Source organism: Cupressus sempervirens, chromosome 5 (assembly GCF_028749045.1).
Source record: "Cupressus sempervirens isolate cs-2001-9-10 chromosome 5, ASM2874904v1, whole genome shotgun sequence".
Taxonomy (NCBI): domain Eukaryota; kingdom Viridiplantae; phylum Streptophyta; class Pinopsida; order Cupressales; family Cupressaceae; genus Cupressus; species Cupressus sempervirens.
Genome location: NC_143122.1, coordinates 236,366,344 through 236,384,251, shown reverse-complemented (window position 1 = coordinate 236,384,251; position 17,908 = coordinate 236,366,344). Strand labels below are relative to the sequence as shown.

Here is a 17,908-nt window from a genome sequence, read left to right as displayed (position 1 = left end):
CCTCTGCATGCCTCTCCTCTCTCGCATCAGGGTTTGTAGCCTCTACACATGCATCTGGTGTATCCTCATCTAATACAGACTAATACTCAAGAAGATCACCTATGGCACCTAGACAAATATTCTTGCATGTAATGCAAGTATGATGCACACAAACATGTGATGAGCTAGCTGATATGAACTCACGCCACCATCATCAGCACGGGGAGGCAAGACTAAACTAGCGTGGGATATCAATAGGCTACTTAGTTTATGGATGGCTCTAATGGTGTAAGAGCTAGCCTCTATAATAATATCAAGATGTTGCACTTGAGGAGGGGGGAGACATTAGTAGGGGGGACAAAAGTGCCAGCTTTCTTTCGTTGGGAAGAGGGTCTATCCTGAGGAGCTCCTCCTCCTACATCCATGTTGGGCTTCATGCTCTAATAGTTCACCTTGAGTCCCAACATAGATTCTGCATACAATTTTCTAAGGAAATAAAATGGCACCTCTAAATTGCTATGTGGAGGGATGTCAAAAACCATCCACCAATGATCCCAAAAGTTCACATGTATGGCATCATTTGTACACCATTTAATCAATAGTTTGGGCTTTTTGTGGTTGACTAGTAAACTCATTTTTGGTTTTGCAAAAAGGGCAACTAAATCATCTTTACTTATATTGAGGGTCACAACCTCATCATAGTCCAACCCATCATCAAACATCTCATGCATTTCATCACACCAACAAAGGGAAACATTTTGTTCCTCGGTAAGTGTTTCAATGTTATCCACTATGGTGTTTAACATGGATAACATAGGAGCCAATGCGAGTATAGTATTATATGTTGTTCACAAAGCCCTCAATTCGGTGAGATTTTCAAATATCAAATCCTCTATTAGAGGAGGATTTTGAGGGGGTAAAGGATCATTTGGTGGACGATTTTGTGAGGGCACTAGATCATTTGGTGGGGTGTTACGAGGAACAGTATTCCTTGCCTCAATATCATCATTTTGGTCAACCAAACCTATTAATTCATAAAACATAATTTATATTAAAAAAACCTAAATTTTAACAATTTCTATCAAAAAATACCTAAATTCTAAATAATTCAACTAAAACTAACAAATTTATAGTAAAATTTAATAAATTTATACTAAAATTGATTAAAAACATTAAAAAAAAACCTACTTATCACATATCCAATTGCAAAACAGATATCTGAGCTCAAAAACACTAAATCGCTGTCAAAATAGCAACCCTCAAGTTTTTTTTTTTTTAATAATAGCATAGTCATCGAGTATCTAATTTGATATCGGATACCTAATATTATCGGATATCTAATTTTATATCGGGTATCTAATATCTAATCAGATACCCGATAAGGCTTGGGGGCCTACTTTCCAGCTTTGGTATCAAGATGGGCAGAAAAAAGTTAGAGAAAATTTTGAAACACTTTTAGATGTTTCCAAACTCTATTTTTTTCACATTGTCACTTTTTGGCACACCATGATCCTGTACATACCCAAATCGGGTGTGTTGTTGATCCAAGAAACTAAGATAACTAAAGATAAAGTTGAGGTCTTATCTCTCTTTAAGAATGAAAAAGTTTTTGGGTGTGATTCTGAAGGAGCCTCAAGAGGTGTGGTTATCTTATAGAATAATTTTATTGTTAAAGGTGAGATCCTTTTGGCTGAAAACAATATCATTTCTATTAATTTTTCTCATAGTAGAGATAATTTCTCCTAGATTCTCTCTAATATCTATGCTCCCAATTACAAAAATGGGAGGTTAGCCTTCTAGGAAAGGTTGGGGACTTTCAAAAATTCTATCATTGAAATCCCATGGCTGGTTATGGGTGATTTTAACTCAGCCTTGAATGATAATGATAAATTGGGGGACATTTCTACCCAAGCTCATCTAGATGGAAGGCTGGATTTTATGCTTTTCATCAATCTACATGATTTTCTGGATGTGGATCTCTAAGGTTGTTCCTACATGTGGTCCAATATCATTGAAAGGGTAAGCACCTTATTCAGGTAAGGCTTGATAGAGATCTTATTTTGGGTGATTGGTTTAATAGATTCCACTATTCTATTTTGTCTATCACTAAGATAAGGTCCAAGCATTTCTTGATTTCTCCATTGGCTAACCCCTTAGCTGTTAAGCATAATTTTCATTTCAAGTTTGAAAGGATGTTATGGAACACCCCAATTTTCATAATCTCATTTAGGATTGGTGGAATGTGAATGTTGAAGGGTCATCCATATTCAAGATAGCTAAAAAATTCAATCATGTTAAAAAAAAGTCAAATCTTTGAACAAGGGGACCTTTGGGGATATTTTTCTACAAAAAAAATGTTATTAAAAATGGTTTGGATGAAGTTCAAAAGTCTATTCAAGAGGAAGGGGATTCTCATGGTTATATAGAAAAGGAAAAGGAGTTTTTGGAGAAGTATCATGATTTTATTACCAAAGAGGAGATTTATTGGAGAAAACGGTCAAGAGCCCTCTAGATGAAGGTTGGAGATCACAAAACAAGGTTTTTTCATCTTAAGATGTGTAAACATAGAACTTCAAAATGAATCTTGAATATATATGTAGAGAAAGAGATGTTAATTTGGATGGGAAAATCTCTAAGTCTTTTGTGGATTTCTTTTATAAACTATTCAAAAAAGATAATAATCTTTACCCCAAAATTTAGAACCAGCTTCTAGCGGCTATTCCTTCTTTGTTGGATGACAATAATAACCAAATTTTCGTTTCTATTCCATCTGTGGATAAAATTCATAAAGTGATGTTTTCTTTTGAAGGACATAAGTCCATAGGGCTCAATGAATTTCCTATGTTCTTCTTTCAACACTTCTAGAAGTCAATTGGGTTAGAGGTGAGTGCGGTAGTTAAAGAATTTTTTTGGCTCCAAGAAATTGCTTAAAGAATTCAATTCTACCTTCATTGTTTTGATCCCTAAAAAGGAGGGTACTAGAATGGTGGAAGCTTTTAGGCTGATAAGTTTGTGTAACTCTATTTATAAGGTGTTTTCTAAAATCCTTACCTCTAGATTGTTGTTTATTTTTCCTTCTATTATTTTGCCTCAACAAAATGGTTTTGTATCAAACAAGAAAATTTTGGATTCCATTATCAAATTCGATGAGGTGATTCATTCTACTAAAATTCAAGTTCTCAAGGTTTTCTTCGTAAGCTAGATTTATCTAAGGCTTATGACAAAGTTGACTGGGACTTTATGCTTAAAGTTTTGAAGAATTGTTTTTTGGGGGGTTGTTTCATTTAGCTTGATTCCCAGTTGGTTGGGACATCCTTGTGTACGATTATTATTAATGGGTCCTCTTCTAATTACTTCAAACCTTTCAAAGAGTTGAGACAAGGAGACCCTCTATCTCTCATTCTTTTTTGCGATCATGGTGGAGACCCTTGGTAGATCAGTCAATGTTAATGTCTCTAAAGGGCCAATAGTTGGCTTCAAAGTATCTTCTTATGACCTTACTTTCTCTCATGAGTAGTTTTTGGATGACATGATTATGATGGGGGAGGAAATTATAAAAGAAGATAAAAGCTTTAAATAATTCCTTTAGGTGTATAGAATGGCATCAGGTTAGTTAATCAACTGGGACAAAAGCTCTATCTTTTTTTTTATCAATTTACTCCTATCCCTTGATAAGAGAAGATTGCTAGAATTCTAGATTGTAAAATTGAGAACTTGCATGCCTCCTATTTGTGGATTCCTTTAGAGCTGAGACCTCTAGAGGCCTTCTGGGCTAAGTTGGTTAATAGATTAAATGAAAATTTGGCAGGCTAGAAAGGGGCCCTTCTTAACCAAGCAATGAAACTTTAACTTCTAAAGTCAACTTTACAAAGTTTACTAGTCCACGCTCTCAGTATGTTCAAAATGTCATTGTCATTTAAAGGGGAAAAGATGTGTCATTTAGTGAAGATCTTACATGGTATTCTATAGGTTTCTAAGAAACCTTGGAATTAAGTCTTATACTCAAATCAACTTATTAATGTCACCCCAAAAATAAATCTATACAAGCTCTATAAGGGATAGTTTCAAAAACTTGTACAATATGCACAAACTTCCTTTAGCACTTTATCTTTCTTGTTGTACGCAAATGGTATTGACTTTAGTAAATTTTTAAACAAAAACATCCTTGAGATAACTCCCTTGCAATAATCTCCTTGATTTCCTCAGCTCCAAATACTATCTTAAACAAAAAGATAACACACATCATTCCTTACTCATGGCTCAGATAGTATGACAAATATTGCTAACACATAACAAGCAGATTACTACAAATTGGAGCACTAAAGAGACAGTTGGCCCAACCATTCTATTAATATCCAATTATATCATAAATATATAACCATAGTTAGATATAAAATTTATAAAATATATTTTCTATTTAAATTTTTGAGGTGTTTTAGTTTTTGCAATCTCTTCATCCAATTAGTTAATTGGCTATTAGTAACTCTTTTTTTGTCATTATTATTAATGGATCTTCCTCTAATTTTTTGAAACCTACAAGAGGGATAAGGCAAGGAGACCCAATTTCTACCATTATTTTTTGTTATTATGGAGGAGACACTTTGTTGTTTTATGAATACTAGAGTTGAAACTAGGAAGAGAGTGGAGCTCAAACCATCTTTGTCTAATATGGTATACTCTCATGAATAATTTTTAAATGATGATACATTGAAGATGGGTGAGTCATCTCTCAAGAAATCTAAGGCTTTCAAAGATATCCTCTAGATCTATACTAAGACCTTTGATCAGCTGATCAATTGGGGAAAAAAATCTTTGATATTTATCCATACTCTAGTCCCTAGACAAGTGAAGATTATGAATATCTTGGGGTGTAAGATTAATAACTACCTAAAATTCTACCTTGCTCTTCCACTAGGGCTCAAGCCTTTAGATTATTTTTGGTCTTCTTTATTTGATATTTTTAATAAAAAATAGCTAGCTAGAAAGGTGCTTTGTTGAGTCAAGCTGGAAAACTTTAGCTAATCAAGTCAACTTTGCAAATCTCCGTATTTATGCCCTCAATTTGTTGAAGATATCAAGTAAGTTTATGGAGTTGAGAAGCAAGTAGGATCAGTGACGTATTAAAAAATGTGGTGGTTAGTAACATATCTATCACTTCTTGAAATGATGGAGCACATGTGGTAATGAAAATTTAAAATCCCTCATAAATCATGATAAGATGCATAGTAAAGTTATTGACTTATCAAATCTATCTAACAATGAAGGGAAAGTAATAGAAGACTAAATTTAATGATGATGATACTTTGGCAAGTAAAAAGCCAAAGAAAAGGTATAGTTGCCTCACTTTTTGGGTGTTTAGTTTTCATTTGTGTATTATCATTCTTCCTTTGTTTCTGAGAATCTTGCATTGAGAGTGTGTTTGAAGAGTTTTGTCTATGAGTCTAGTATAATGGGAGACAAACTAAAAATAAGAGAGTCATGGAATTATAAGAAATGGATAAAAGAAAAAATGGTCTAGTAGAAACTAAAAAATGCTGGTATTGTCTGATCTTTGAATAGGATGAAAGACTCCAAGTCAAAGATAGCATAACAATTCATCAATGGTTGGTGTTTTGGAATGATCATGATGGCCGAAAGGAAATCATAGCTAAACATTGAGGTCATGTTGAACATTATGGGGTTGAATACCAAAGGTATGCATTTTTATCATAACAAGTAAATTTTGGATGTTTCTATTAGAATATTTCTAAAAGAGGATGTTGGGAACTAGTAAAGGAATAAAGGTAGGTGTATGTTGTTTCTTTTATTAAACTTGCATTGAAAAAGGTGTTAAAAGTTATTATCGAGTATATAATGCTTGACAGGAACTATGATAGATCCCATACCTACCATATCATTATGCCAAATCAATTTAGGTACAAGAGGAAGGTCAACTTTCACTTTAACACTTGAAAAGCACTGTGATAGATCCCATACCTACCATATCATCATGTCGAACCAATTTAGGTATAAGATGAGTGTCAACTTTCACTTTTACTTGCTTTGTTCATTAACACAGAGTATCAAAGCCTTTACAAAGAAGCCCAACAAGCCTAACTTGTATAAAGGGATTACGCATTTGAATTTTTAGTATATGTTAAAAAATAACAAGCAATATTTAGTGTCATCTATTATGGAAATTAAAGGAAACCGTTTGAGTCTTGGTAGTAGTAATGGTAAGGGGAAATAGATAATGGCAGATCTCTAGAAGATGTTTCTCTAGAGATGACCGAAAGAAAGAAGAAAATGGTTCACTATAAGGAGATGGAAATAGAATTGATGGGGGGAAATTTTGAAGAAGAGATTAAGGACACTTTTTTTTATCAGGGTTTGAATATTATGGAGACAATTGAGGGTGTGTGCACCAAGATGGTGTACAATTTAGTGGACACCACAAAAAAACCAAAAACATCAATAATTCATTCAAGTTATGAATGACCTAATTGGGTTATATAAAATTTCAAAAGGTGGCTAGGCTTGATTACCAAGACTTGTAAAAATATATAAAAAATAATTCCTAATTGGGTTTCTAGGATGAAAAAGCTCTTCAAAACCTTATCGGGTTTTGAAGAAATAAAAATAGGCTTCACTCTAGAAGCCATAACTTTCACATCCAGACTCTGATTGACTCCGTTCAAAATACATTGGAAAGCTATTGAAGAGACATACAACATAATGAAACTAGAATAATAGTAGAAAATCAATATTTTATTTGTCATCCATTAGAGTCAATAATGGTCTAAAATAGGTAGTCAATATTTTCCAAACATGGAGTGAATACGTAGGTAAGAGTATTATCATGGCTTTTATATTTCTCTCACCTCTCTCCATCTCTCACTCCCTCAATCTCTTTCTCACACACAAACTCACTCACTCATTCACTCACTAACTCCTAATCTCCTTCCTACTAACTTTTAACCTCTCTCATTCTCACACCAACTCCTAACCTCTCTTTATATAACTCATAATCCTCTCTCTCTCTCTCTCTCTCTCACACACACACACACACACACACACACACACATTTCTTCACTCTTTAACTTCTAATACTTTTCTCTCTTACAAACTCTTATCCTCTATCTAACTCATAATTCTTAAACCTCTCTCTCCAACTAACCTCAACCCCCCCTCTCTCTTTAAAATACATACACACTCATCACTAACTAAATAACCCCTAAGATATCTCTCTAACTAACTAATAACCTCTCTCTCTCTCTCTCTCTCTCTCTCACACACACACACACACACACACACACACACACACACACACACACACACACACACACACACACACACACACACACACACACACAAACACACCTTTCTAACCACTTACCCATCTCCTTCTAACCCCTAATCCCTAACCCCCCTCTATCTCTCTCCCTAGCCTCTAATCCTTGAAGTGGGAGCTTCATGTAGAGAGAGAGAGAGAGAGAGAGAGAGAGAGAGAGAGAGAGAGAGAGAGAGAGAGAGAGAGAGAGAGGGTGGTTAGGAATTAGAGGTCATAGAGAGATGGGTAAGGGGTTAGAGAGAGAGGGGGGGAGACAGGAAATGATAAGAGAGAGTCAGAGAGAGATACAAAGAGTCAGAGAGAGATGAAGTGATGGAGAGAGGGGGACATATGATAGAGAAATTTGGGGATAGGATGAAGAGAGTGAGAAATATTGAGAGAATTGGATGTGTGTGTGTGTGTGTGTGTGTGTGTGTGTGTGTGTGTGTGTGTGAGAGAGAGAGAGAGAGAGAGAGAGAGAGAGAGAGAGAGAGAGAGAGAGAGAGAGAGAGAGAGAGAGAGAGAGAATACTTAAAGGTTACAAGTTAGAGGGAGGGAGGGGTTATGAGTTAGTTAAAGAATGTGAGAGGTTAGGAGTTAGTAAGAGAGATAATATATTAGGAGTTATTTAGTTACTGATTGAGTGTCTGTATGTGTGTTTGAGAGAGAGAGAATTAAAAATATGTTATCATTTGTGTTTACCTATTGGTTACGCATTTGGAAAATACTAACCACCTATTTTATATTATGCTTAATTAAAATTGATGGTAAATAAAATTTTGATGATATAGAATTTTTTTATCTACACCATGTTGTAGATCTCTTCAATAGCTTTTCAATACATTTTTAATGGAGTCCATCAAACTCTGTATGTGAAAGTTATACCCTTTGGAGTGAAGCCTACATTTAGTTCTTCAAAACCCAATCAGGTTTTCAATAACTCGATTAGGTTTTGAATAATCCGATTGGGTTTTGGATGCACTTTTTCATTTTCATAACCCAGTCAGGTTATCTGAATCCTATAAACTTGATTGGGTTATGGCTTGGTGATAGCATAGGAAAATGACCCAAAGGCTTGGGAGACTATTTTCCCTCGAATTTTTTTCCTTTAGACATTTTTCACCTTCTAAGATGAATTCTTTTCTTTGGCTTCATCAAGTTTTCTAATGGTCAAGTGGGTATCTCTAAAATTTCTGCCATAATCTTACACGTCTTCTTAGCTTTCTAACAATATAAATTTTTCTATTTATAGACAACACTAACATGGTAAACTTTAATTACTTTTACTAATGCCTTGACATTCCTCATAGACATATGTCTACCTTTTTTTAATAACTTTTAACATACTTTAAAATATTGAAAATAAACTATATATTATAGGTCTACACTTGATTCTATACACATTTAAAAAAAAAAAAAGGTTTCCATTTTCAATTGTTTTGGTGTATGTTATGCTCAGCACATGAATAGGTACCAAAATTTTAGGATCTAGTCAAATCAATAACTCATACTATAAAAAAAAATTTCTCATCCAAAAATTATTTAACAATATACAACTTCTATTAACTATCATCCTACCAAAGTGATCTACAAAATAGTGAATATAACTATGTCTTTTGTGATGCACATGAAAATAGCTATGTTATTTTTTCTATAAAAAAAAATAGGAACTATTTTTTGTGTGCACAAATTTTGACCCACCAAATCTTATCCATTTTTTAAAAACTCTAGTAGTTTAAAAGTAGATTCAGAATACTACAATTTATATGTTTTACACGTCTTGTCATTTTGAGTGGATAACTCTCAAACCTCACATCCAAGTTTAGGTTTACTTGATTTCAGAAAAAAAAAAAAAAAAGGGTGTCCGCTTATTCCCCCCTTTTTGTAAATGCCCTCTAGTACTACTTAGTCGCCTATGTCTTCTTGGTCTCTATAGAAGGAATATCCCTCTTGCTAAGAAGAATGATAGGAAGAAAGAAAAATTTGTGGATTAGATTGAAGAGGATATTGAAAAAGAGGCCCTCCACATAGTGGATTATGGGGAATCTATTGAACATGTGTCTAGATTTATCCTCAAGCCTTTGCAGAGAAATTAAATAAAAGAATAGAATAGATTGAAGGTGAGGAGGGTGATGGGGGTAAGAAATAGGACAACAATGAGAGAAACTATTTGATGCTCAAAATGTTGGACCTAGATGAGGTTAACATTAAATTGTTGGAGGATAATTTTAGAGATGTTAAAGTCAACCGTCCCTTTGGGGTTTTACAAACACTGAAATGTATTTCTCTTTGTACTTTATGGTTGGAGAAATAGACTTTGAACTCCTTTAAGACACTAAACCTTAAATATAGAGTTATTCAGGCTAAAATGGAAGAGATCCAAAATATAGTGGTGGATGGGAGTGAGAAGGTTAAGGCTGGGGATAAGGGTAATAAAGATAAAGGGTTTGAGGACCTAAAGGAAAGAATCAACAAAATGGAGAATTTGGTTAATTATGTTACCAATAGTAGTCAAGGGGTAATGGAGGTGACTATGGATTACCTAAGTAAGATGGTGGGGAAGGTGGATCAAAATTTAGTAAGTTATTGGTTCATGGTCTAGAGGCAACTAAAGCAAATGGGGATACAACAAGTCTAGGGAAATGTATCAGAATGAGTACGAGAAAGAAGAAGTTGATTGGCTAGCCCTATTCCTAATCAAGAATCTACATTAAAGAAGCCATCCATAGAATTGAAGAGCTCAAAGAGGAGCTAGTCAAGGAATTGTCATGCCTTCAGGCACACTGGTAGTTCTTATCTTTTGGTTTCTTGTGTTTGTTTTTATTTTATTAACTTGTTTTGGTTGCTTGGATGTAGGGTTTTTTTTGTTGGTTTTGTATTGGGTGTACTAGTTCTTTTAGGTACTATTTTATTTTTGTATTGAATTGTTGGATCTAAGGTTTTAACTCTTGGGGTTTCAAGACCCTTATAAGAAACCTATTTTAACTCTTAATCAACAGCATTTATTAAATGCAATTAGATGTAGATGATAGTTGTTGGTTGTGGAAAAATGGGAAAAACCACACATGTATTCTATAAGTTTCTAATATCTTCTTCTTGGTTTGTGTCAACCAATTGGTTGTAGTAATTATTTATTTTGATAATATACTCATCCCCATTCTAGAAATTAAATTGTTGGGTTGATGTTAACAATAAATCTTTACTAATCACCCAGTGACAAACACATATAGGAACCAAATTCTTACATCGGGATAAGATTGAATTAAATCAAGTGAGTTTGATATGAAATTTGAAACAAGTTGATGATAAAATATGATTTATGGTTTAGTTGGAAGATTTTCCTATAGGCTAGTCTTAGCCTCATGGATGTTAAAAAACATCTATCAATCTATCATTCCATAGGGGAGATTGACTCTTCTCAAATGATGCAACAAGAAATCACTATCCAACAAGCTTTCCCTATGTATAGGAAGCAAGAGGACATATTGAATGGAAGGTTGATATAGAATATGCCTTCTATAAGAAACTTGGCAAACCTAAAACTCGGTAATATCATCTTACTCAATCTATCATGAGTCCAAACTACTCATTGTACAAACTTTATATTTCAAAGAGTGTGTAAAGCAAAACTGGAATTATAATTTTTTTTATTAAAATGCATATAAAATTTTAATTATTATATAATTTAGTATATTAGTAAAATTTATTTCAATTTTACTTTTGATTTATTATCCATGTATTCCTTGGGTTTCTTATAGATGCATGTGCTAGTTAAATCAATAAATATCTAATTATTGGAATAGACATTTTACAATCTAAAAAGATACTAATAAAAACAAAAAATGACTATCAATTAGTTTTTAAAAATTAAAAATATATTTTCAAAATTTAGATGGCCATGAATGCCTCTAAACAAAATAATTTGAAAGAAATACAAAGAATTATCTCTATCCATAACATAGCATTATATACCTAAGAAATATAGAAAAAATATACAATACTTTTCATGAAACTTGAACTTGTTTATTATTCAAAATAAATTACAACACTTTCAGTTGCATTTCTTTTTTTTATAACTTTTAGAAACATGAAAAATAAATTTGAAAGAAAATAAAAGTTTTAAAAATATAGAAACTCCTATCTATAAAAAAAAACATAATTAGTTTACAAGTAAACTAAGAATGTCAAAAAGCATGAAAGTTGCCATCTATAAAAACATACTAAAATGTTAAAAATCTAATTCAAAATATATTTCTTAAAAAATGCATTGGCATCCCACTTGGCATCATTATATCAAAAAATATGTCAACATATGACATTATTGATCCTTTCCAACTAGGAGAGAGGACCTAGTACTTGAACGAGTTCCAATAGTTGTGAATGGAGTTGTTCACTTGATACCTACACTTGTTGACTTAGTGTCCAATTTTTTTGACAACATTGTACCAATACTTGTGACTTTAAAGTTGTTAGTACAATGCTAACTACCTAAAATTGAATAAAATGTACCTTTAGTTATAAAAATTAACCAATGATGTGATGCTACATCAGCTGTTCAACTATGGGTACCCTTTATGCACAACCATTGGTCTCACTTCTTTTTTGGGCTGTTTTGGATAACTTGGAGAAAAGCATGCTGATGTGGCATCATAACAGGTGATGTGGACTTGAAACCTTATTCATAAGTAGGCGACTCACCATGTAAGCTACTGTAAAAAATTGGGAGCGATTTGAAATTTTTACATGAAGTTTTGATAAGCGTGAAGTTAGGGTTTTCAAGTACTGTGTCCTCTCCCCTACTTAAAACTAAAATTCTAATCAATAAATTTGACATAATGAAACACCAAAAATTAAATACCTTATAATAATTCAAACAAACTATTTGTTTCCCAAAATAGTAAGAAATAAGAAGAAAAGTTTTATATAAAATAATAGATAAATAGACAAGACTAGAAAGATGTAGGGAACACACAGGGTTGTATTGGACCATTTGAGTTTTACATACTAAGAATGCATTGAAATATATTAATTTCCATGCAAGGTTGGCGTATACGTATATTTTAGCATACTTGTTCATTTCTAGAATGATATTAATGGTAGGTTACCTGCTATGGAATTTCTTTATCATTTTAGTAGTTCTAGCTTCACATACAAAGCTTGAAAGTTTCAAAAGGTCAGAACTAGTCGAAATGACACGTTTTATATATTAAACTCGTATATCAAAAGATTAAAAATACAATAAGAAGAAATAAAACATTTGCAAACAAGGCAAAAATAAAACCAATTTCATTTGCAGACAAAGAGTAAATCACTTCAATTGCTTTGTATATTAACCTAATTTCATGAACTAAATTTCACCAACCCAAAAAGGTAAAAGCATGTTTTGTTATCCCATGATCCGAAATCAAGTCTGGAAAATGTACATTGAATAAATATGCCATCATACAAGTGTCTCATTGCAATTGTAAACGCAGAGAAGAAATACTCACATCAGAGATTCATTTTTCTATACACTTCTTTATGGAGGTAGTACAAAATATTTTCCCAGTTCAGGCTACGCCGCCACAAAACAGTAGCTATAGGAGAATGCATCACATACGGATAGAATGCATACACGACCACCTATTCCTATTTTTCTCTGACAGAAGATTTGAAGGAAGGATTTAAAAATTTGAGAAAATTCATGCCGTCGGCCTCTGGTTTGTGATTTACTATAGACAAAGGCTTTTCTAGCATTGCGGGAATAGAAGCCTCTCCCTCCAACATCTTCAATGCTTCTGCCATGCTCGGCCTCAATGCCACAATCACATGAGCACAAAAAATGCCCAGCTTCACAAATCTCTCCATTGTTTTCAACTCTTTCCTCTCCCGCATTCTCCAGTCTATCACTAGATCCATTTTATTCACTTTGAAAAGCTTCCATACCCAGTCGGTAATATGGAAGTAGCAAGTTATATCCATGACCTTTCTGCCACTCCTGATTTCCAATAGTAGAACTCCAAATTTGTAGACATCACAATGATCTGTGAGTAGTCCATGTTAGTTTTGTTAGCTTGGACAACTGTTTGTCCATATGCTATTATTTAGTATCTAATTGGTTTTGCTAACAAATTGGTTAGAGAAAGGACAATTATTTATTAAATAATTGACTTCTTTTAGAAGCAACTAGAAATGAGTTTTTTTAGGGTTGCTAAGTTGTTTTATATCTCCACCATCGATTGTAAATCAATCTCGGCTATTGGTTTACCAATGAGAGTAGTATAAAAGGGGGTCTAGGGGGCATTTGGAGAACATGAAGTTTGGAGAAACATTTGCAGTGTTATCAAACAGTCTTGCAGTGTTAGCCAGGGCACAGTGTTAGTGTGGGAATAGCAGTGGGGAATATCAGTAGGATAAATTCAGAGGTTGTCGGAGTTTTGCTAGTAAGAGGCAAGGAATTTTGTATCTCTTGATTTGCTGAAGTTTAATATAATTCCTCATTTGTAGAATTGGTTTTCCCTTAGGGGTTTTTCCAGGGACAATTTGTCCAAAAATATTGTGTTCATTGTGTTGCACATTTATTTTTGTATTTTATAAGTGAAGTTGCAGTTGTCTTATTTTTCAATATTAGCTAGGAATTTATTTTCAGTAGTTTAATAATCGTTTATGATATGAGATTAATAATCAGTGATTGCAATAGTTAAATTTTTCACATGGTATCAGAGAATTTAAGGGTAGAAGAGTATTGCCCTAAGAAAGAAATTTTGATCTCTTTAGATTTATTATTGCTTTAAACCCTTGAGATGGCTTCAACTGGTTTGAGAGATCAGGATAGATTGGATGGTGCCCCAAATTTTGGTGTCTGGAAGGCCATAATTTCTTTATTGTTGGAAGAGAATGTTATCAAGGATTATGCTACAAGTGTTGTACCTGTACCAACAGATGCAACACAGCTTGTAGCATATAGGAAGGATGATGCCAAAGCGAGGAGGATTATCCTTGATGGTGTCAAGGATCATATTGTTCCACATATCGCAGAGCTAGATATAGCAAAGAAGATGTGGGATGCCATTCTGAATCTATACCAGAATGCTACCACCAATAGGAAGCTGATTCTTAGAGAGAAGCTAAAGAATACCCGAATGAATTAGGAAGAAGATGTCACAAGTTACCTCACCAGGATCAGACTTGTCAAGGATGAGTTAGCAGCTGTTGGAGATAGTCCTAGTGATGACGAGCTAGTGAGAATAGCCCTAAATGGGTTTACTAAAAAATGGAGTGTCTTTGTTCAAGTTATTAGTGGATGAGATACTTTATCGAGTTGGAATCGACTATTGACTGATTTCACTCAGGAGGAGTTTAGACTAAGTCTTGTCAATGGGGCCAACAAGAGTCAGAAAAATGAGGTGGAAAAAGAGAATGTTTCCCTAGCAGGTAAAGGGAAAGAAAAGAAGGAATCTAGAAAAGGATCAAATTCACAAAGTGAGAAGAAGAAGAAGGACCTTTGTAAGGTCAATTTCTTTGGATGTCACAAGTTTGGTCACTATGTCAGTGATTGCCCAGAGAGGAAGAAGGGTAAGAAGCAGGTGGTAGCTTCAGCAAGTGCGGAAGAACTCTCCAATAGAATGGAAGATGAGTTTGCACTCATAGCTTGTATGGTTAGCTCAACCTCACAGTGTGTTTGGTATATAGATAGTGGGGCATCATTTCATATGACAGGAGTTAGAGATTACTTCTCCAGTTACAAGGAGGAGGACACTAACATCCAAATTTCTATGGGAAACTTGTCCAAACTCAACCCTCTTGGGAAAGGGACTATTCAGATTCAGAGAGAGAATGGAAAGATAATTCCACTTCATGATGTGTTATATGTGCCAGGCTTAGGTATGAATTTCATTTCTGTATCTGTTCTTCAGGATAGGGGGTATAATGTACTCTTTAGAGGGACAAATGTGTTCATTAAGCACAAAGATTGGAAATCACCCATAACTATTGGAGTTAGGAGTGGTTGCCTTTATATATTACAGTTTGATACTCCTAAGGCACCTATGAGCAACAGTAATCCTAGAGATCTTGGAGAGCTATGGCATAGGAGGATGGGCCATATTCATCATGGTGCACTTAGATTTCTTTGTGAGATAGTGACAGGTGTTCTAGAGTTGAGCACAAAGCATGACAATGTATGTAAGGGATGTTTGTTGGGGAAGTTTTCAAAAGCATCTTTTCAAAGGAGTGACACCAGATCTAAGGGTGTTTTTGATCTAGTACATTCAGATGTTTGTGGATCGATGTCGATGAAATCTCTCAGAGGATATGAGTACTATGTTACTTTTATTGATGATTTCTCTAGAAAGACCTGGATATACTTCTTGAAGACTAAGGATGAGGTTTTTAGTCGAATACATAGCAGCTAGCATGGCGACATGTGAAGCTATATGGCTTCGAAAGTTGTTAGTAGCCTTGTTTGGTCAAAAGGTTGAGACTACTGTGATACATTGTGACAATTAGAGTTGCATCAAGTTGTCTAAGAATCCAGTGTTTCATGATAGGTCTAAACATATAGATATTAGATATCACTTCATCAAAGATTGTGTACAAAGGGGAGTTGTTAAGCTAAAGTACATACCTATAGAGGAGTAGGTAGCAGACATTCTGACTAAGGCATTGGGGAAGGAAAAATTTATCTTCTTCAGAGATAAGTTAGGTGTCCTGCAGAGCAGCTTCCTTGCTAAGAGGGAGTGTTAGTTTTGTTAGCTTGGACAGTTGTTTGTCCATATGCTATTATTTAGTATCTAATTATTTTTGCTAACAAATTGGTTAGAGCAAGGACAATTATTTATTAAATAATTGACTTCTTTTAGAAGTAACTAGAAACCAATTTTGTTAGGGTTGGTAAGTTGTTTTATATCTCCATCGTCAATTGTAAATCAATCTCGGTTGTTGGTTTACCAACGAGAGTAGTATAAAAGGGGGTCTAGGGGGCATTTGGAGAACATGAAGTATGGAGAAATGTTTGCAATGTTAGCAAACAGTCTTGCAGTGTTAGCAAGGGCGTAGTGTTAGCGTGGGAATAGCAGTGGGGAATATTAGCAGGATAAATTTGGAGGTTGTCAGAGTTCTGCCAGTAAGAGGCAAGGAATTTTGTATCTCTTGATTTTCTGAGGTTTAATATAATTCCTCATCTGTAGAACTGATTTTCCCTTAGGGGTTTTTCTAGGGACAATTTGTCCAAAAATATTGTGTTCATTGTGTTGCGCATTTCTTTTCATATTTTATATGTGAATTTGCAGTTGTGTTATTTTTTGATATTAGCTGGGAATTTATTTTCAGCAGTTTAATAATCATTTATGATAGGAGATTAATAATCAGTGACTCCAATAGTTAAAATTTTCACAGTCAAGTCAGGCAATACTCCGGCGCCAAATAACCATGTGCGTGCCTGCTAGTTTTGACTCAATTAGAGACTACCCTTCCCTTATGGCTAGCCCAAAATCTGCAATGCAGGGATTCATGTCATCATCCAGTAGAATATTATCAACCTTGATGTCTCTGTGGTATATCACTGGCCAAACACCAGAGTGCAGGTAACATAACCCCTTTGCGATGTCGATTATTATCTTTTTCCTCTGATCCCACGTCAGTCCTCTCCCATTTCTAATTTTCCCTCCAAAGATGTGTTGACCGAGGCTGCCATTAGTGAGGTAGTCATAAATGAGAAACTGCTCATGGCAGCCCTATTTTTCATCACTGGCAATGCCAAAACCATGGAGAGCCAACAACTTTCGGTGGTGAAAGCTGCTCGTCATCTCCACCTCGTTCCAAAAATCATTAATAGAGAACTTTTTCAGTCTCTTTACGGAAATCATCTAACCATTGGGAAGTTTTCCCTTGTACACAATGCCAAAACTCCCCTGCCCAATCAAATTGGTGGTACTAAAATTGTTCGTTGCCTCCTCTATTCACCGCGCATTGATTAACTGCACTGGGTGCAAGTTTTCATGGAAAGAGCACTTCATTTTCTTCACAGCAACCATCTCATGATCTTCAGCAAGTCTTCCCTTACACACCATTCCAAAATTGCCCTGCTCTATTAAATTGGCATAGCTGAAATTCTTGGTTGCGTCCTTGATTGGTAGTATATCCAACCACACTAGGCCAATGTGGATCCTTAGAAGACTTCTGTGAATTCTTAGAAAATGCCTAATTTTTGTGCTGACCCACCACCAGTAACTAATTCCTATGGTGTAGAGCAAGATGATAGCCATGGCAGTGCACACACAGCTATATAAAACCATCTCCAAAAAAACTCTCCACTTGTTGGGATGAAAGGGAAGGCCCACAATACAGCTTGCGCCTTTTTGGCTCATGGGTCCAAATTCATTGGCTACGTGAACAGCATACAGAAGTGCCAGAGAGTTGCATTGCAAATTAGTTTCAGCTATGGCATTTTTAATTCTCCCCACCAATCTCTTCAATATGACTTGTCTGCTATTATGGCATACGCTGCAAGCAGTGGAGACAGAAAGGTCTCCTCTGTAGGCTTCGTCCATTAATGGAGTCGGCCCCAGCTTCTCCATTGAGTCCCTTTTGCTTTTTATGCCACCGCAAAGATGAGGGCTTGATACAAAATCTGATATATTT

The 17,908-nt window shown here is 34.8% G+C and overlaps 1 protein-coding gene across 1 annotated transcript; it reads right to left on the bottom strand.

The window, feature by feature from the left end:
- Positions 1-12,916: 12,916 nt before the first annotated feature.
- LOC149555372 (putative receptor-like protein kinase At1g11050) lies at positions 12,917-17,844 on the bottom strand. The gene is made up of 3 exons (XM_089829371.1): positions 17,231-17,844; positions 16,736-16,954; positions 12,917-13,265 (listed from the first exon to the last, which is right to left on the bottom strand). The coding sequence occupies exons 1-3, from the start codon at positions 17,842-17,844 to the stop codon at positions 12,917-12,919; spliced, it is 1,182 nt and encodes a 393-aa protein (XP_089685497.1).
- Between the last annotated feature and the right edge of the window lie 64 nt (positions 17,845-17,908).

Coding starts and splice junctions, on each gene's coding strand:
- LOC149555372 (XM_089829371.1), bottom strand. CDS start 17,844: ATGGAGAAGCTGGGGCCGACTCCATTAATGGACGAAGCCTACAGAGGA. Junction 16,955..17,230: donor GTGCAGTTAATCAATGCGCG/GTGAATAGAGGA, acceptor CACTAATGGCAG/CCTCGGTCAACACATCTTTG. Junction 13,266..16,735: donor GGGCTAGCCATAAGGGAAGG/GTAGTCTCTAAT, acceptor ATTGGAAATCAG/GAGTGGCAGAAAGGTCATGG.